The sequence below is a fragment of the Aedes aegypti genome, chromosome 3 (genome assembly GCF_002204515.2).
Source record: "Aedes aegypti strain LVP_AGWG chromosome 3, AaegL5.0 Primary Assembly, whole genome shotgun sequence".
Taxonomy (NCBI): domain Eukaryota; kingdom Metazoa; phylum Arthropoda; class Insecta; order Diptera; family Culicidae; genus Aedes; species Aedes aegypti.
Genome location: NC_035109.1, coordinates 365,714,149 through 365,735,392, shown reverse-complemented (window position 1 = coordinate 365,735,392; position 21,244 = coordinate 365,714,149). Strand labels below are relative to the sequence as shown.

At 42.6% G+C, this 21,244-nt stretch overlaps 2 protein-coding genes and 1 long non-coding RNA gene across 3 annotated transcripts; 1 reads left to right on the top strand and 2 right to left on the bottom strand.

Moving 5' to 3' along the window:
- Positions 1-226: 226 nt before the first annotated feature.
- On the top strand, positions 227-12,223 carry LOC5564593 (valine--tRNA ligase). Its single transcript, XM_001648875.2, has 4 exons — positions 227-643; positions 2,100-2,270; positions 9,142-11,082; positions 11,140-12,223. Exons 1-4 carry the CDS (start codon positions 467-469, stop codon positions 11,995-11,997), a joined length of 3,147 nt encoding a protein of 1,048 aa, XP_001648925.2. The 5' UTR covers positions 227-466; the 3' UTR covers positions 11,998-12,223.
- LOC110677720 lies at positions 7,190-7,976 on the bottom strand. Its single transcript, XR_002501151.1, has 2 exons — positions 7,417-7,976; positions 7,190-7,358 (listed from the first exon to the last, which is right to left on the bottom strand). It is a non-coding gene; the product is annotated as an uncharacterized LOC110677720 (long non-coding RNA).
- On the bottom strand, positions 12,092-15,314 carry LOC5564588 (rab proteins geranylgeranyltransferase component A). The gene is made up of 3 exons (XM_021848910.1): positions 15,092-15,314; positions 13,865-15,019; positions 12,092-12,808 (listed from the first exon to the last, which is right to left on the bottom strand). The coding sequence occupies exons 1-3, from the start codon at positions 15,138-15,140 to the stop codon at positions 12,243-12,245; spliced, it is 1,770 nt and encodes a 589-aa protein (XP_021704602.1). The 5' UTR covers positions 15,141-15,314; the 3' UTR covers positions 12,092-12,242.
- Positions 15,315-21,244: the final 5,930 nt, after the last annotated feature.

Below are 21,244 nucleotides of genomic sequence, written 5' to 3'. Positions count from 1 at the left end.
GGTTTTTATAGATTTTTCAGCGCTTCATAAGGGATAATTTATGAAATTCGTTAATTTATTTGCCTGAGTGTAAGGCAAAAAGTATGTAATTCGATAGTTCAGTTCGCTGCGTGCACGCCGTGCTATCCTTTGAACAGTACTTTTCAATGTATTCAAAGTGTTTAGCAATTTTTGAACGGTCTTCTTTATATCAAAAAGCTTTATACGAGGAAGCTCGATATCCTTTTGATGTCAAAAGTCGGCCGCAAAGACGTCAAAACTCGTTTTCGCGAATCGCGTGTTTGTGGTCTGGTTGGCACTCTCCCTCCGCGAATCTGTGCTTTGCTTTTTCATCTCGTTGGGCTCGCCACCAGTGCGGATCATTTCGGAAAAGACGTATAATATTCACGCAACTGAGTCAAAAGTGCATCCACGGTGGCACAGTGAAACCTGCTGAAAAGAAACCAGTGCACGTAACTCCATAACCATGTCCGATCCGGTGGAAAATGGTACCGCTGCGGCCGAGTCCGGAACAGCTCCGGTCAAGACGGAAAAGCAGCTCAAAAAGGAAGCGGAAAAGGCTGCCAAGTTGGCCAAGCTACAGGAGAAAATGAACAAAAAACAGCAGCAGGCGGAACAGGCCGCCGTCAAGCCCAAAGCTGAGGTGAGTCATTTTGATGGAGCTGCTGGGGGGAAAATCGATTACGATATTGCATCAGAAAAGCGACTCCCTGCAATTTGGAGGGACTTTTTCTGGTGCTGCTGCATAGTGCAAAATGTGAGAAAGTGAAAGTATAACAGGGCTGGTGACAGGTCTTTTTTAAGAGACCTGGTCTCTATTTTAATGCAAGATTCTATTTTAACCAAAATTGCCACTAATTTCTTATTCTGCTTCCTGTGCATCCTGCTGCCACATCTCAGAGGTTCCAGAGAAACCTACAGAGACTATCGCTTTTTAGATTCCACGAATAAAAGATTTAGAAATTCTGCTATTGATTTCTTTAGAGATGTTTTCTGGCATAATTAAAGGGACTACCTCCAGTAATTTCCTAGAGACAAACTCAGGATTTTCCAGGGGTATTTTTTTATTATATTTTTCTACAGATGTCACCAGTTTTGTTTAGGAGATATTCCAGATTCCTCTATGAGTTCTTCAAAGAAGATTCTAGAAAAACTTCAGAGACTGTTACGCCACTATTTCACAGGTTTCCCAGGAAATTTTTTGAGAATCATCTAGGAATAGAATCAGGAATTCTGCTCTTCAGAGATTGCTTCTGGCATATTTTCAGCGACACCTCCAGAGATCCATTCAGAAATTTCTCTAGCGATTCTAAACCAAATATCCTAGAAACTCAGGAATGCTTAAAGAAATTACTTCTGAATTTGCTCCCTGATATTTCTCGAGGGAGTATTTGAGGAAATATAAAACATATTCTGTAATCAATTTCTCAATGTAAAAATTTACGTGTTCTCGACAGTGTTAGCCGATGCTGCGTTTCTTTTGTAAGCTTCTCGTACATAAGCAGACAAATTACGTGTTAGCTGGTTAAATGTATGCGCTGTTCAATTTTCTATCGATTCACACTTGATAAAAGTTTTTTTTTTTGGAAGCGTTTTTACAACGTTTCGAATATTTCATGTCAGTGTGACTATTTTTGACAGCCTCGTTTTCTTCGGCAGCTTTTTCATAATAACTGCAGGCAAATCTGTTCGGTAGCTTCAAATCAGCCGCATTTTGAGACGTATTCGCTTGAATTGATGACATCTCTGACGAAATAGCTTATTCAGTCTCGGAAGCATCGTCATCGTCAGCGGAAATCTGACAGAACGGAGAATCATCTGAATGGTGTGCAATAATACTTTCGTAATGCCATGAGTAATACCCAAAATAATATCTTGCAATAAATTAACGTCTGGTAATCTCTAAAGAGAATCTCGGAGGAATAAACATCTCCTAGTTCCTGTTTGGTCCATTTTTGGGGTAGTTCTTTTTTGGTCTCATTTTTAGGCAAGAGGTCTCTTATGTTCCTATTTTGAAATCAGTCCTTTTCGCTACCACCCCTGGTATAATTATTTAATTCTCTACTTTCTGTTTCTTCTCGGGTGTGCCACGATGATAGAAAAAAGCCAAGGAGACTGTGAAGGAGGCAATTGTATACAAAGGCAATACTCAGGAGGGCGACAAGAAAGACCTGTCCGGTCCGTTCCCGGAAGCCTACAGTCCGCAGTACGTGGAAGCTGCCTGGTACAGCTGGTGGGAGAAGGAAGGATTCTTCAAGCCTGAATATGCGGTAAGTTCTATATACAGTCACCCCACAGTGATGGGTCAAGTAAGGATCATTTTTTAGAATAAAATATGAACACTAATCATTGTAGTGCTGTACAAAACAAAATTCAAATATAGTCTTTGGGATTAAAGCTCAAAATTTATAGAAAAGTGTCGGTTTCTATAGAAATGTCTAACGTTGTCTATGTCACAGATGTGGATCAGTGGAAGATGAGGATCTTTATTACGGGTCAAATCGACTCATATTATGGATCGGAACATTATAGCAGCAATATATCTGAGAGGTAAACGGAAAGCGACAGTAAACACCCTTTTTTTGGCAGTGCGAATCGAAAGTTATTTTTCTCGATTGTTGGCGCATCTAGCGGTCATCCTGGGGAAACCCACCCAAGGAAAGTCTTCGGCCGGTTCAGGTGGAGAGGCTGGACCGTCCGGTACAGCGAATATCCTCATCCGAAGAAACTATGATAAGAGCAAAGTTCGCCTAACCTCAACTCACCATATCGATGCTATGTTAGGCAGCTCTCTTGTAGTTCCTGAAGCACCCCTTCAGCGCCCCCGTTGCAGCTCTTGTAGTGGTGACGGGCAAATTTCATCAACTCCGCCAACGATGCCGACGGATCCTGATTGCATGTCATCAGAGACGCAACAGCTGGTCATCAACGTCCCTACCAGTAACGCCTTCGAAGGACTGGAAAACGTATTGATGGATGATTCCGATTTAACTGATCAACAAACTATTGCTGCCAGCGTCCAACTCGCTCGTAAAGTTCGCTGCCCTCCGATACATGTGTACGGGAAAACGGTGCCACAGCTGAACCAGTTATTATCGACAACAAACATCAACCAGAAGGATTACCTTCTTCGAGTCGGCAAAAGCAACATACAAATCATCATCAAAACAAAATCGCACTTTGTGGAAGCTGTCAATCTATTGCGATCGAATGACGTTCAGTTCTTCACTCACGGAACCAGTGACGATATCCCAGACAAGTTTGTACTATCTGGCCTCCCGAAGTATGATGTCAATGATGTGAAAACCGAACTGGAAAACAACGGTGTGGTGGTTACGGAAATCAAACTCCTATCCGCAACAAAAACTGGAGACGTCGCTTCGTATTTACTGCAACTTCCAAAAGGTGCTGTAAAACTACAGGAGCTCAGCAAGATCAAATCTCTCTTCAACGTCGTGGTATACTGGCGTTTTTATTCCCGAAAAAAATCTGATGCAGTCCAATGCTTCAGATGTCAGCAGTACGGTCATGGAATGCAAAACTGCAACCTCCAAGCCAAATGCGTCAAATGCGGCGAACGTTATCTCACTAAAGATTGCCAACTACCTACGAGAGCAGAGGTAGGTTCCGAAAACTCAAACTCGAAAGCGCACATCAAGTGTGCAAATTGTAGTCAAAACCTGGGAGGGAGAAACCAATACAAAATTTCTCTACGTCACAGTGATCCGAGATTTTGCTGTCACGAACTGTCACTGTGAGCCCGGATCTTAAACAATGCACACATATATAAAAGCGCTTAATTAGCTTAAGCATATTTTTTCATTTCATCAAAAGTAGCAAGAATCGAGTTGGAATCAATTCATGCACATTCAAAAGTAACTTCACGAGAGCACCGTTTATTCTTATTGAATGTAACGTATTAAAATTAGGCTTTTTTTACTGTTTTCATTAAAACTGAAATTTAAACGCATAGAAAACTGTGGCCCTTTTTAAATGTTTGTTCAAAAAAATCGAAGGCACACAACAAATGAAAACTAGCGATTTTCGTTGGCAAACTGCCTTGATTGTCGTTGGCAAACTGGAGTTATCTTGCAACTTGGAAAACAATTGTATTCAATTTCGTGTGTAGTATCGGTGCCTCCCTCCCAGGTCAAAACCACACGGCCAATTTCAAAGGATGCCCCTCACGTCTGAACTACTTGAAAAAGTTGGGAGAAAGGAAAGCTCGCCAACCACCAAACCGTGTTACTAGCCCTGTAAAATTACACCAGCATACAGCTCCGCAGAATCAACATAGTCTAGAACCCATCGAAATCGTATCAGCTCTCTCGTCGCAAGTCGAATCTTACGCAAGCGTTGTTAGGGGTCGAAACAGTCCATCAACCGAGCCGACGGTCGATCAAGGATTATTCTCCATGGAAGAGTTTACTGCACTTGCCCTAGAGCTATTTGTAAAACTTTCAAACTGCAAGACAAGGGCCTCGCAATTTTCTGCACTGGCAGAGCTTGTTCTCAAATTCGTCTACAATAGACAGCCATAATTCACTAAAGGTGTTGAATTGGAACAGCCGTTCCTTAAACAACAAGGTGGAAGAATTCTTTCATTTCCTAGAATCTCACCACATTGACGTCGCGGTTGTGACCGAAACCTGGCTACGTAGCCGCAATTCTCTGTTTCATGCTAATTACACAGTAACCCGATCCGATCGCCAGTGTTTAGACACAGATCGTGGTGGAGGAGTTGCGATCATAATCAAAAAGGGGCTGTCGTTCAACCAACTTGACCTCTCTACATAATAATTGAAGCCGTCGGTGTATCAATCATCTCAGACACAACCCGAGTCAACATTGTTGCTGCATATTATCCCGGATCGCAGAAAACGGCGCATCTCAACCAATTTCGACGTGATGTCCGAAGCCTTACTCGTTCTGATGATCCGTATTTTATTGTGGGAGATTTTAATTCACGAAATCCTATGTGGAACTGCGCTACATCGAACAAGGCTGGGAAAGTTTTAGTTCAGGAACACCAGTCTTCAAACTTCTACATACACTACCCTGAAACGCCGACACGTTACGCACCTGGACGAGGAAGGCCATCCACTTAAGACCTGGTGCTGTCAAACAACCGGATTCAAATGTCTGTTCCTGTAACCCATACTGAACTCTCGTCAGACCATTTACCAGTAACCTTCAACATCAGTAGTGGCGCAACTACTACTCTACCAGAACGTACTTATCGGTGCTACAATCGTGCCAACTGGAGTCTCTTCTCCAGAATGATAAACGACCAGATCGACCTAAACTCCAATTGGTTTAATGACCTAGACGACCCAAACAAAATCGACGATACTATCTCATATTTTGGCGACCTGTTAACGCGTGCAGAAGAAGCGAGCGTTCCCAAATTTAGCAGCAATGATCGACGGAATGACCTCCCGGATGAAATCAAACAGTTAATTCGCCTAAGAAATGCTCGTCGACGCCAGTACCTGCGAACACGTGATCCGCTTTTGGGTTTGATAGTCGAACAGCTTAATGTTATAATTCGTAGTAAATGTGCTGATCACCGATATAAGAACTTTGAAGAGTTGCTTAAAAACCTAGATAACGGATGCAATAAATTTTGGAAAATTAGCAGATGCCTCCGAAATCACGTAAAGTACAGTCCACCGCTTAAAGTGAATGGAAAGCTAATAGTCAGCTCCACTCAAAAGGCAGAAGCATTCGCGACTTCCTTTGCTACTGCACACGTCAACACGCTTGAAGGAGATGCACAGACTACATTACAAGTGAACAGTACCATCGAAACTGTTAAACATGGTGAATGTACTTTGGATCTGAGTATTTTGGCCAGGCCAAAAGAAATCATGTCTTCGTTCAATGAAGACCAAAAAAGCTCCTGGCTTGGATGGCATCAAAAATGTAGTTCTCAAACACCTTCCGAAAAAAGCACTCGTGGCTTTGACGAAGATCCTTAACGCATGTCTCAAGGCAACTTATTTTCCTGCCGTATGGAAGCATGCCTCTGTGATTGCAATTCCAAAACCAAACAAAAATATTACGTGCCCGGGAAACTATCGGCCAATCAGCCTCTTGAGTAGCCTGAGTAAAATCCTAGAAAGATTGATACTGAGTAGACTGAACCGACACATGGAAACCAACACAGTTATACCACACCAACAGTTTGGGTTTAAAAAAGGACATTCGACGATTCACCAACTGGTGAGAATCAAACAAGAAATCAAACAGAACTTCAACATCGGACAATCTTCTGGTATGGTTCTTCTTGATGTTGAAAAAGCCTACGACTCGGCAGGAGGCCGTAGTCTTCAAGCTTTATCAAACTAACTGCCCACTTTACTTGGTCAAAATCATTCATTCGTTCCTGTCTGATAGAAAATTTCAAGTAGTGGTCAACGGTTTTAGGTCCACCACACACTCTATACCATTTGGCGTTCCTCAAGGATCGGTCCTGAGTCCAGCTCTGTACAACATTTTTACTTCCGATACGCTGATGGTAGACGGAGTAGTGTATGCCTTTTTTGCGGATGACACGGCATTCTTAGCTGCCGACAAGGATCCAACTCAAATTTTTGCGAAACTTCAACATGCGCAGAGCAGAGTGCAGCGACGGAGAAAAACTGCTTCACATCCTGGTAAAATCGTTCTTTATTATTGTTTACCTTCCTCACTTATTACCAATTCAAACTAAATACGTGCCAGGGTCGAAAATATAATTTTCGATTCGGGAAGTGTAAAAACATTGCATATATCCATTTGATATCTGGATGTTTTTATGCGGGGCTTACTGTAAATAAAAATGACCTCAGAATGTGTGTGTATTTACTGCACGCAGAGAAATATATTGTAAATTCAACAGATTTCTGCATAGGTTCAACAAATTTTATTGTAGACTCACGGCTTACCAGCATTTATCATTGTTTCAATAAATATACTCATTTATTCCTACAATAAATATTGTTGTTTCTAAAAATGCCTCAAAGCAGCTAACTGTCAAATACAAAAAATATATTTTTTGAAACGAAAACATCCTTTGTTGAATCTATAAAAAAAATGTATTGAAGTAACTGTATGAGTCATGTAGAAACAAAAAATAATAACTGTTCATTCAATAAAATAATATTTTAATTTTAATAAAGCTCAACCAAAGTTGCAAAAGGTGATGTTTTTATTGATGCTTGCTCGTTTATTATATAATCATGTTTATCTAATCAGAATGAATGATTGTGATGTTCTAGAACAAAGTTCATCTCTGGATGGTTCCATAGGTTGTGAGCAGCTCACATCGAATTTCACCAGCCGTTGTCGTTGCTGAATAACCCGGACGGCACATTCTGGAACAAATATGCTAATTGATTCATTTGTTAATTACATAGACTTTTTTATAATTACCTTTTGCTTTTCTTGTGCGATAGTTTTCCTCCCGCCGCTAAAAGTATAGTTTCCATTTCTTCGGCACATATTGGCTGAAAATAAATTGTGTGATATATAAATGAAATGCCTTCTGAAAGTATTAACTTGCCTCAAATGCTTACCGTCTGATAAATCAAAAATTTGCAGCAATTTAATGAATTCTTATCGTTTTTCACCGGATATACTTTCAGCTCTATTCATTTCGTTCGCGTCACTTTTTCTCACAAATACATGATGGCGACCATAAATAAAAAATATTGTAGATTCTAAAAATCACAATTATAGAAATAATAATTGTAAATTGTTGAAGCGAAAATCTACTACCATATTTTCATTCAACTAGAAATTTTGTTGTTTTAAAAATATGCTGGTTTTAAAGCTAACATGCGAATGAATTGATTTGATACATTCACAAATTATTGATTCTAACCAATGCGTTCTTAGTTTCAACATATTAAAATTCTTCTGCGTGTGCCATTCTTGAAATGGGTCGTTGGAATTTCAGTAGAGCTATCACCTTTCATCTCCTGGGCTAAAATTGTCTGCAGATATAAAGATATCGAAGGGTATCATTAAATACATGCATACAATTTTCTTCCATAAAAGCACTGCCGGCCAGTGGGAGGTGGATTGTATCACACACACACACACACACAACTTCAACATGCGCAGAGCACCCTGGAAGAATACCAGCGCAAATGGCGAATTAAAATCAATGCAACTAAAACGCAAACAATTCTCTTCACCAGGAAAAGGGCAGCTCGAAGCCTTCCAAGAACAGAAATAACCACGAATGGACAGGCTTCAGCCTGGGTAGATGAAGGCAAATATCTTGGAGTAGTATTCGACTCGAAACTGACATTTGCCAAACATGTGAATTACTCCATAGATAAACTGGACAAGTCAGTCCGATCTTTGTATTCGCTAATTAATCGGCGTTCAAAGTTATCAACCAAAAACAAAATGCTGGTATTCAAATGTGTACTTCGACCTATAATGACATACGGTTCCCCAGTTTGGGCAAAATGTGCCAAATCGCATCGAAAACGTCTACAAGTGAAGCAGAATAAGTTGCTAAAAATGATCCTTAATTTGGACCCCTTCTTCACGACACAAGAACTTCATCGTCTATCTAATACGGAATCCATCGACGAATTCATCGAACGAGCAACAAATACCTTCATTATCTCATGCCAGATGTCAGCGAACCCTCTTATAGAAAATCTGGCAACTCAACCACTGTGATATAGATTAAGCTCAATTTATTTTAAGGTTTTTTTTTTGTTATTTTTCCCTATATAGTCTAATTACGTCAAAAATGTATTGAAATATTCTAAAAAGAAATTGTTTAAAGTCGCAGTTGAAAGGTGGACCAAATCTCTGCAAGTGTCACTAAAAGCTATTGAACACGATTTGTAAAGATAAAATTAATAAATAAAAATAAATAAATAAATAAATAAATAAATAAACGGAAAGCGAAAGCATACGGCAAGTAACTGTTTAAGCATATTATAACTACTGATTGCGACGCTGTATAGATTTATGATTCACGTATAGGTAAAATGTGTTCTGCGTAATTGCCTACTCTATTTTCTGATGTATTCTTCGTTTAATCCAACTCTGATCCACATCTGTGTGCTATGCATAACTGTGGGGCAACTGTAATTGCTTATAGAGTACATTAACCATTGAGTTCTTTTACAGCGCAAGGAGAACAATCCCAACGGGCAGTTTGTGATGGTGATTCCGCCGCCGAATGTGACCGGTTCGTTGCATTTGGGTCACGCACTGACGAACGCCATCGAGGACTGCATCACGCGTTGGAACCGGATGAAGGGCCGCACCACGTTGTGGGTTCCGGGATGTGATCATGCTGGAATTGCCACCCAGGTCGTGGTGGAGAAGAAATTGTGGCGCGAGCAGAAGCAAACCCGACACGATTTGGGCCGGGAGAAGTTCATCGAAAAGATTTGGCAGTGGCGCAATGAGAAGGGTGATCGTATCTATCATCAGCTGAAGAGGCTGGGATCGTCGTACGACTGGTCCAGAGCTTGTTTTACGATGGATCCCAAGCTGTGCAAGGCCGTGACGGAAGCTTTTGTTCGATTGCATGAGCGCGGAATGATCTACAGGAGCAACCGTTTGGGTAATTGGTCATGTGCGTTGCGATCGGCCATTTCCGACATTGAAGTAGATAAGGTGGAAATTCCTGGCAGGACCCTGCTGGCCATTCCAGGCTATACCGAAAAGGTTGAGTTTGGTGTGTTGGTGTCGTTTGCCTACAAAGTGGAAGGTAGCGACGAAGAGATCGTTGTGGCGACCACTCGTGTAGAGACAATGCTTGGAGATACGGCCGTTGCCGTGCATCCAAAGGACGAACGCTACAAGCATCTACACGGAAAGTTTGTAGTTCATCCGTTCTGCGATCGTAAACTACCGATTGTTTGCGATGATTTCGTTGAAATGGGCTTCGGAACGGGCGCCGTCAAGATTACTCCAGCTCACGATCCGAACGATTATGAAGTTGGAAAACGTCACAATTTGCCGTTCATTACCATTTTCACGGATGATGGTTTCATCACCGGGGAGTACGGAGAATTCACCGGAATGAAACGCTTCGATGCTAGGAAGGCTATTCTGGTTGCTCTCCAGGCTAAGGGACTCTACAAGGAAACCGTTGATAATCCGATGGTTGTGCCGATCTGTTCCCGCTCGAAGGATGTTGTGGAACCGCTGATTAAGCCCCAGTGGTACGTCAAGTGTGACGAGATGGCCAAGAACGCTACGGAAGCTGTTCGCTCTGGAGAGCTGAAGATCACTCCGGAAGTGCACAAGAAGATTTGGTACCACTGGATGGATGAGATCCGCGATTGGTGTGTTTCTCGCCAACTTTGGTGGGGTCATAGAATCCCCGCCTATCAGGCTTCCTTCAAGGACCCCAGTCAGAAGCCGGCTGGCCTTGACGCGGAATCATTATGGTTCGTTGGTCGCACCGAGGAAGAAGCCTTGGAGAAGGCCGCTAAGGAGTTGAACGTTTCTAAAGAGGCTCTTGCTCTGAAGCAAGACGAAGACGTCCTGGATACTTGGTTCAGCTCTGGTCTTTTCCCATTCTCTGTTTTCGGCTGGCCCGACAATACCGACGATCTGAAACTCTACTACCCAACCTCCCTACTCGAGACGGGACACGATATTTTGTTCTTCTGGGTGGCTCGCATGGTGTTCTTTGGCCAGACTTTGCTCGGCAAGCTTCCCTTCAAAGAAGTGTTCCTCCATCCGATGGTCCGCGATGCGCACGGCCGCAAAATGTCCAAATCGTTGGGTAATGTCATTGACCCGATGGATGTGATTACGGGAATTTCCCTGGACGGACTTCACCTGCAGCTGCTGGATTCGAACCTGGACCCAAAGGAAATCGAGAAGGCGAAGGCCGGTCAGAAGCAGGACTATCCTAACGGTATTCCGGAATGTGGAACCGATGCTATGCGGTTCGCTCTGTGCGCCTACAACACCCAGGGCCGGGACATTAATTTGGACATCATGCGCGTGCAGGGATATCGATTCTTCTGCAATAAGTTGTGGAACGCCACTAAGTTCGCGCTGATGTACTTCACCGGGGAAGAGCGCTATGATGTGCTGCAAGAATTGGTAAGATCGATGTTTGCCTGCATTGTAAAAATGATTCATTAACTGCTTTAATTCTAGACTGGTGCCGAGAGCAACATTGACCGCTGGATACTGTCCCGTCTGGCCAACTGCATCGACGTTTCCAACAAGGGCTTCGAGAAGTACGAATTTGCGCAAACCACTAGCGCGTGCTACGAGTTCTGGCTGTACGATCTGTGTGACGTCTATCTGGAATGTTTGAAACCCGTTTTCCAGTCCGGTTCGGAAGAAGCCAAGGCCTCTGCTCGGAAGACACTCTATACCTGTTTGAATCTTGGCCTGAAACTGCTGTCGCCGTTTATGCCGTTCATTACCGAGGAACTGTACCAGCGGCTGCCACGTGCTGATGTCGAGCAGGTGGCCAGTATTTGCGTGGCTCCCTATCCGGAAGTGGAAAGCTCTAACTGGCATAATGAACAACTTGAGAAGGACTTTGAATTTGTGCAACGCGTTGCAAAAGTTATCCGATCGGCCCGCAGCGATTACAACTTGCCGAACAAGACAAAAACCGAGGCGTTTGTTCTGTGCAGCGATGATGCCACGAAGGACACCCTGGAACGCTTTGCTGGGGATTTGACTACCATGTCCTACTCGCAGATTAGCCTCATCAGCGATGCTCCTCCAGCGGGATGCGCTATTTTGACTGTGTCCGGTGCTTGTGTTGTTCATCTGCTACTTAAGGGACTTATCGAGGTGGACAAGGAAGTGGAGAAACTTAACAAGAAGAAAGACAACTTGAGCTCAACCGTTGGCAAGCTGGAACAGGCGATGGGAGCGGCCGATTATGAAACGAAGGTCCCCGAGGAAGTTCGGAACAACAACCGGGAAAAGTTGGATCAGTCGAAAATCGAAATTGAACGTATCATTGCAGCAATAGAAACCCTGAAGATGATGTAAGATGCGCATTACATCGCGAAGAACCGAAACATTTCACATTAAAAGCATTTTTGTCTTAGGCTGCTGAGTGCTAAAATAACAATTACGATGCAAGTTCACTTTAAGCAGGAGAGTAGTAATTTATTAATGATGCTAAATGTTATAATAAAAAGCGCTGCGATTTTACACGTACACGAATTAAACAATAATTACAACACAGATGGAATAAATTATTAAGCAAAAGCAAGCACTATGCTTAGTTAGGTTTATTTCTGCTCGAGGCACTCCTCAGCATTGTCGATTGTATCTTCTTTGGCCTCCTGCGCGTCTGAGACAGTCCCTGCAGGAACGACCGGAGTTGGGCACGTTTCCGGTGAGGAATCATTCTCCTGGCACTCCCGAGCGCTTTCCACCTTGTCGCTTTCCTCCGCGCTGGCAACGACTTCCTGACCCTGGTCCGCTTGGTCTTCGTCGCCGATGATGATTTCCTCCGGATCGGGAGCTCGTGGCAGAAACTCCTCGTCCGGATAAATGTCCTTGAAAATCGCTCGCGCTCGTGATATGCTCTCGTCAAAGTCCAGCTCGTACAAAGGGCCGCACGCCAAATGAACTCCTTTGGGGAGGGATCCCGTGGGGTGTTGGCACGCGATACAGCTCGGAATGTTGAAGTACAACTCGTAAAGGATGGTCGAAACAGTGTTCTCTGGGGCCTCTTCCGCGTCAGGGGGTGTTTCTGGTTTGACGTACTCTTTGGAGAAGATCTGAGACACGTATGGTTCGAGGTCAAGTTTTGGTTCACCGCTAACTGATTTGGCCGTCACGTGGATAAGATCTAGAGTGAAAACGAAATTTTAGATATCAGATGATTACACTGCGGAACACATGTGTTTGACTCAATCATCAAATTACCGTCATTTTCTCAATTTAGGATTGCTGAATCCATTGTCGTTTTCAAAAATGTCTTAGTACGCCTAGTATTTGAGATATTGACTATAAAAAAGGCATAATTTGTTTGCTTAATATACCAGAGAATTCAAACTTCATAGAAGAATTCTTCTTGGCATTATGTCCGTGCTTGGACAGAGCCTGCCTCTCAGCTTATTGCACAAAGAGCACTTCCGCAGTTATTAACTGAGAGCTATCTTTGTCAATGTTGGCATTTTCGCATTCGCATATCATGTGGCAGGTACGATGATACTCTATGCTCAGGAAAGCCAAGGAAATTTCCATTACGAAATGATCCTGGAACGGGAATTGAACCCAGACACCTTCATCATGGCTTTGCTTTGTAGCCGCGGATTCTAACCACTTGGCTAAGGACAAAAATAGCAACTTTGGCAAAGAAAACTCTCAGTTAATAATTGTGGAAATACTCATATAAAGCTGAGAAGCAGGCTCTGTCCCAGTGGGGACGTAATGCTAAGAAAAAAAAATAATCATAGACTGAAAATCACAATATGGTCAATATACAGCAATTCAGCGATTATGTTAAATTTGAATGATGTAGTCTTAAGATTTAGTCACTTTATATCCTACATGAAAGTTTAAGTCCTTTTCTGCATGATTGGATGGTTTACATCACTAAAAAGTTAGATAAATCATAGTGTAAAAATAAAAAACAGTAATTTATATAACTTAGGTAACCTGTAGTTGAAAATTAAGCCTTGCTTCCGATTCAGCAACCCCAAATTTACTATGAAAGGAAGAACCATGATTTGATTCTTGAGATATGCAAACACATTATTTTAGTTAGGGGCTATCCATAAATCAAGTGGTCTTGTTTTTTTTTTAATTCATAGACCCTCCCCACACAATAATGGTGAAATTTGTTGACCATGGTTTATGGACGGCCTCTTACGTTGTGTCACGGAAATAATTCGAATCTTACATATGTCTTTCGGGCATGTGCCACTGAAGTGCGATAACTGGATTATAGTTGCTCCGTCTTCGTGCCCTTCGACTGGCGGTAGTTTCATAAGTGAAACGCCACCTCCTCCAGTATTCTGGGACGCCCCGCCCAAAGGTACATTCGTCAGGAATATTGCCCGGGCCATGTGCCCGCAATGCGCCTGCTTTCTCTTCTCGTCCTTTTCTTCTTCGAATATGTTCTTCGTCACATATCCCTGTCCAACGACCAACGACTTGGCCTCTATAGTCTGTTTGCCGCAGTTCAACGATTGGAAGCGTCTTCCAACTCCGCCCTCATTCGCAGCGAAGTTCATTTCCCCAATGGGTTTACTCAAACAGTAAACACCACCGAAAACTGCACAAAGCCGGCAGAAGCACTGTGGAATCTCTCCGCATCCGTACATTGGAAACAGGAAAGGACTGTTTCCATAGCGGCCCAAACTCAGAAGAAACTTCTTCACTCCCTCTAAACCTGCCCTGCAACTGGTGTGATCATTCCCCATTGCAATCGTGTACAGCAGATAATGGATCAAATTCGGCGTTAGCTTTTGATTCTTCAAGTACTCCAGAAAGGTCTTTCCTTCCACCTCTTGTCCTTCATGTTCGCCCCCTTCCGTCTCCCAGTTGGCACAACTCTGCAGAAACTTCATCAAAAGGCGCTTCTCCACTACATTCACATCTCTGCTGGTAAAAACGTCGGATCTCGAACATGGAACCGTCATAATCCTCCCATTCCAGATCGTCGCAACTCGGTCCACTGCACGGAACTCCGCATAACGACAAATATTCGACGAGATCAACAACTCCACCATGGCTCCTCGAGAGTAAAGCAACTTCGGCGACAGATCCACATTGAATCGACGGAACTGTTCCAAGATTTTCTCCCTATTCCATCCGTCCACATCGCCCAGTTCTTCAAAGTTGTACCACTCTTCGCTGACCTTCGTCACAGCCGTTCCTTTCTTGATCGCTCCCTCAGTTCCTCCTTCAACCGACCGACATTCCTCCGCATAGTTCCTCAAACTGTCCAAATTGAACGAGGACCAATAGCCACCGTAAAACTCATTGGTATCCAAATGTAGCACCGTTTTGCCAATCCGACTGGCGGCAGCAGCCACTATCGATTCCGACAGACCTGTTTCAAGGACGACGAAGACACAGATTTGGCATCAAACCAAAGAACAGATTTTATGGCAAAACCACTTACCCGTTCCAACCACTATCAGGTCGAATTCACTCGGGAGATCTTCGTCCATCCTGGGGTCACAACTATCCCTGCTAATTTCAAAGGTTTCCACAAAATATTAGGAATTTTGTTTCTATCAGAATCAAATTAGACGTGGACAACGCAAAAGAAAATCGTCGCTGTTTCAGTGATAAGAAAACCACAGCAGAAAAAACGCAGATTGATGAGTAATGTTTTGATTTTGATCTGTCAGTGTAGGGAGTACGTTCACAAATGTTCGTTATCGCCTTGGAGCGTGTTCGCTTGTTTCAGCAATCTGTGATATTGCTTCTCGCATAACCTGGTGCACTGAAATAAATTTTATTGTAGAAACTATTGAATCCATGGTAAAATTAAGAACTGCACCAACGATATTCAACCAACTACATTAATCTGTTAACTATACCAAAACATAGTTAACATCACTACACAAGAAAAAATATTCGGATTATTTAACCATAGTTGCGGTATTTATGACTAGAAACTTTCTTCATTTGACAAGTTTAGCATTGTACTTTTGACCACACTGTGTTGTACGGTGGGTGTCACGGATCGGAATACAATGCTCTGTAGTGGATGCTACTATGAACATGGTCACATTTACTGCACTGCTCAGTGATTATAGTAAACTTAACAGAGTTTTGTAGTCGGCTGAAAATTGTTGGTGCAGTTCTTAATTCTACCATGGATACGGTAGATTATACAACAAAATTTTTTGCGTGTGATCTCGCCCTAAAAGCCATTGGTAATCGAGTGTGTAGCTTGTTACCGAGCAAACGAATGGATTTACACGTTATTCAACAATATTTAATGCTATGATGAAAAGAAAATCCTCCTCTATCTCCCACTGGTGATAGTTTTCATCCTGGGCCATTTGTTCAGGGTGGGTATACGACTGTCAACTACGAACAAAGCTCGCCTAACAATCAGCTCCCACGCGGGCTGGCCCAAACAGCACAGGTTGAAAACGCGGGCTAAGCCAAGCAGTAAACGCTGATGCTTTTCAACACTCAACTACCGAGATGTCTAGCAGCGTTGTGAGCTACACTAAGGGCTTGTTCACAAATTTCATAACGCTGAAGGGGGTGGGTGGGTGTCCTTACGATGTTACGGCTCATACAGAATTTGTAGGATATTCATACAAAAAGCGTTACGAAGGGGTGGGTGGGTGTCGGAAATGGTCATTTTCAGCGTTATGAAATAAATGAATGAACCCTAACACACTCACAAAACATGAACGGTAGGCCTACCTCGTTGCTTATACCCCCCTGCATTTGTTTGCTTAGAAATAAGGAGCTACACACTCGATTACCAACGGCTTCTAGGGCGAGATCACAAGTTATGCGAGATTTCTTGCACAACTTGTGATCACCCCTGGGAGATAGAAGAGGACTTTCTCCATTTCCATTTGTATGCTCGGTTACAACAAGCTACATATTTGGTTACCAATGGCTTTGAGGGCGAGATTGAAACATTCGTGAAAGAACAAATTTTGCATAACTTGAGATCTCTCCCTAAAAGCCATTGGTAACCGAATGTTTATATGCAAATTAATGGACCTGGATGAAAACTATCACCACTGGGAGACAGAGGACGATCTTCTCTACATTGTAACATTGTTGAATAACGTGTAAATCCATTCGTTTGATAGGTAGCTACAAGCTACTCACTTGGTTACCAATGCTTTGAGGACGAGATCACCAAGTCTTGCGAGAAATAAATTAAATAGGGTCCTAAAGCCCTGTCCCAATTTTAGTGCCAAACGCTTAAGTTTAGGCTATAAACACATGTTTACTCAATTTTCTAATGGTTTCCGTTGGTTTAAGCTTAAAAAACATTATTTTAGATTTTGTCACATCCTTTGGCTTTAACTCAAATATTGGGTGTGTTTTGTTTTCCGTGTTCCTTACGAAATGTCAGATAGGAACAACCCCAGTGGTCGAACTAAAACCCCTGTGGTGGTTTTGTCGACTAAGCGAACGTCAAACATGATCAAAAGTGTCAAGGTTCATTAATGGACCAAATTTTTGACGTAGGACTACGTCTTTGTTTTCTATATTGGGGTGCACTTTAAAAGTACGGAAAATGAGACATGTAACGAAATTATGGGAGATTTTGAACGTTAATAACTCAGTTGTTTATGAACCAATTATTACGATTTTAGTATCATTCGATCAGAAATGTATCTACGCATCGTTAGTAATATATCCGATAAGTGAATTTTGTTGTTAAACTATTGAAAATTTGATAAACGTTGACCCCTTTCTTATCCAACCAATCACGTTCGAGCACTTTTCGACGGTGTCGCTTCCCACTATAAAAGCAAACGGGTCCCTGCTTCTTCCCTCAGTCTTCTTTTTGCGGTCGGACTGTGAACACGGTCAGGCGAGTCATTCTCGCTTTGCTTTTGCACCCGCGTCACAGTCCAATTTGTGTCGTCGGAAGAGGAAGACGCAAGATTGATTTGCGGCGGCGATGACGATAGCTTGGGCGCTTCTCCGAGCGGCATACTACTGCTGCTCGGAGAAGCGTCCAAGCCATCGTCGTCGCCGCCGCAAATTTATCTGCGCTCCCAGATTTCGACTCGTGATAAATAAATTCAGCATCAGCGGTCAAGAAGCAAGCCCATTAGGAGCAAATTACCAGAAGCCCCAGAGTTGCTGATCCGAGGAGTTGCTGCTAATCGAGCGTCGGAATCGCTCGAGATTCCAAGAGTGAGCATCGTTTCCAGATTTCGACTTGTGCCCGGGGATCCACTACCCGTTGCTGTTGCTGTTTGCGTTGAGGATTTCCCGTTTGACCATGGCAATCAAGTGATAACTTCCCGCAGTGCTATTTATCTGCCATCGGACCTTGTCAGGACCATCAAATTTGTGGAAAAGAGTTGAAGGAATAATATTTCCGACCTTATTAGATCTTATATTTCTAAATCAATCTCGCAGCTTCATACAAAATTTAATTTGTTATGAATAATTGACTATTCGTGGACGCTGCTGCTGTGCCGTCGGGGTGAGTGCTCAACATTTCACTTTAAAAGTGTTGGCAGATTTCAACTTGCGGCAGTGGAATACCCTAAAGGAGTTTCGGATATTTGGTGGAGAAATCACACGCGAAGTTACTACCCGCATAGAGAAATACAATTTACCTTATAATGGAAACAATAAATTTCTCATATCTGATAAGGTAAATTTTTCACAAACTGTTGTTATTTTGTTGAACAGTATGGACCCCGAAGCCTCATACTATTAATAACAGAATAAGTAATCCATGCCAAATAATGACCATTAATTACAATGTCGCGAAATTGTTAAATTATATGGGTAGAAAATCTCGTGCGATATGTTTAAAATGTAACCCTAACGTTTGTCAAATGGTTTGCCTTTATATTTGCGCAACACACCAATACTCGTGAATTTTACTATAAACAACTTAAGCTTTACAGTTTGGTGAACAGTTGGATACATTAGTATTTGTGATGGAACATTTTGTGTTTGACAATCCATTTTGAAATTTTCACTTTGTTTTCAACTGCCCATCGTCGGTCCGGCTGAGTGAAAATTCCTTCGGAAATCCTTCGCTACGATCTACATTTACAAGTTTATCGAGAATATTTTTATTAAATCGGCGTGTTTTATCTGTTATGTACGCAGTATTCGACGGTGTGTTTCTTCCTCATGAACAAGAATCGGATACTTGACCGAATGTGAGTAAATTTTTGATGGGTTTTTTGTTTGGTGAACCCGGTGAACCATAAATTATTAAGTGCTTTATGTATTTTAGGAATCTCGTAGGATATCAAAAACCAAACGAGCGATTGTCTTCCGGATCAGCGGGACCAGTACAGCAGGTGCAGAGATTGGTGCGAGATTCTGCCGAATGTGTGTTATGTGCTGTATTTGTCACTTGTTTCGTTGGATGATTTCGGAGAAAATGTACCCCGGTTGTAACGAAAATGCATTCGTTAATTAATTTAGGATGGGTATCTGGAAGCGGGACATGGTCCCCATCAAGGTAACTAACCGGTCTCAAGCCGAAGCAATGGGTTCGATTGAAGCGAGGCATCTATAAGGACGATATTGCCCAGGTGGATTACGTCGATCTGGCCCAGAAGTCCATTTGAAGCTGCTTCCACGCATTGACTACACACGATCGCGGAGAGCCCTTTGAACGACCCAATCGGAGAACGACGAAAACAAGCGCAAGAAGAAGCGTTGTACCCCGGCAAAACCATTCAATCCGGAAGCAATCCGCGCCATTGGCGTCCGATGGTGACTTCCTGATCTTCACCATGTCGGCTATTCTGGTTGAAGGTGTCAAGCCCACTTTCGCCGAGCTGGAAAGATTTGAAGAACAGTCCGAAAAAATCAACATTGAACTGGCTGTTTCGGGCAAGGAAGACCCCGTTGGAACGCACACTTTCTCCATGGGAGACAACGTCGAGGTTTGCGTGGGCGATCTGGAGAATCTACGATGTAGAGAAGATTCTCTATCAAGCAGCGGTGTTAGTTTTTGCCTTGTCTATTAATTTGCTTAAAACCAACGAGCATACAGAACATAAATATACAATTTGAGTATGGACAAGTTTATTGATGCGTTTGTGAAGTTATATAAAAAATCAAGAATATGAAGCTGTGGTTCAAGTTATTTTCAATGAGAAAAGTTACAAACGTATTGTTAGAGAATACTTTTTTTTTATCTAAAACAAATAATTAATTAATTAATTGAATAAGTAACATTTAAACAAGTTGATACATGCGGAAAGAATTAGTTTCAATGGAAATAAATACAGTTAAGTCGTATTTGCGTAAACCATCAAATAGCAAATAAAAATGAGTATAAGCTCTATGATTGTTTACGTGAAGCTCTGTCATAGCTGTATTTATTGCTTTTGAAATTATTGTTTTCTAGATGTATTAATTTGTTTTACTGTTACTTAATTGGTTCATGAATTGTTTTCATACCGTAAAAACGTTCCTTGACAGTACCGTATACGGTTGAAATACCGTAACGCACTATATATCAACAGACACACAAATTATAAAATTTTCTTTCAGTTTTATAGTTACAATGTTCTTGAACTGTTTGGTTTACAATGAATTCAGTAAAAATGGATGGTATTTCTGTTGGGCAGAGGTGGACAAACCACAACGCAGAACAGGGTCACCGAAGCGGAACGTGGAACCAGGATTTCGGTAGGAAAGAAACAACTACAACTTGACTACTGTACGCAACGAGAAAGCTTTAATAAACACGTCTGAACGGATCGAACATCACATTACGGATGAATGGCAAAACTTTCCATTCTCCCTTTCTTCCTTCTATTTGGCGCTCTCGCCGCCTGCCCTACTGGCGCATGCGTCGCAGCCTCATTCTCCAAATTCTACACATTCAGTGTTGCCGCTTTGCATACGAGGCACAATCATTGCATACTCCAACACTCCTCCTCAATGTTGTCCTCGTACTAGTCCTTCTCATCTCTGCCTTCCATGCCGAGTTGATCTCCTCCTGCTTCAAGCATCGAAAACGTAATCTACCAACCGGCTGGGTCGTACTCCTCGATTGCTCCTCCTGGATCGCCGAACTTCCCTCCAGTTATCAGCATCCGAATCTGGGCTTCCACTGTTGGACTCCGCCACATGCAGCGGCTCCACTTCCTCGCTTGAAGTGTTCGCATCGAAGTATTCTTCTTCTTCACGTTCTTCGGCTCTATTCGGCTTCTTCTCCGAATACCAGCTCACCACACTGACTGGTGAACTTCTTCCCTTCGTTGTCTTCTTCTCGCCTATTATCGGCCGCTGGCCCTCCACTTTCTTCTCAACTTTCGCTAGCTTCAGCCGATACAACGACCCTGACTTTTCTCCGATCACAACTTTCTTCCCGGATGTATCGCAAATGTCACAACTATCCTTCATAAACTTCACTGTGAACTTTTTCTTCGTCAACCTGTCCACTGACACAAGTCCACTCGCCAACGACGGAACGTACAACACATCGGTAAGTTTTATCTCCACTTCACTTCCGGTTCCGTCCATACCGTACACAAACCCATAGCCACAGCCGGCGGCGGTAACCACTTTACCGTTCGCCAATATAACGCTTTGACCTTGTCCTTCTCTTAGCGACTTGAACACTTTG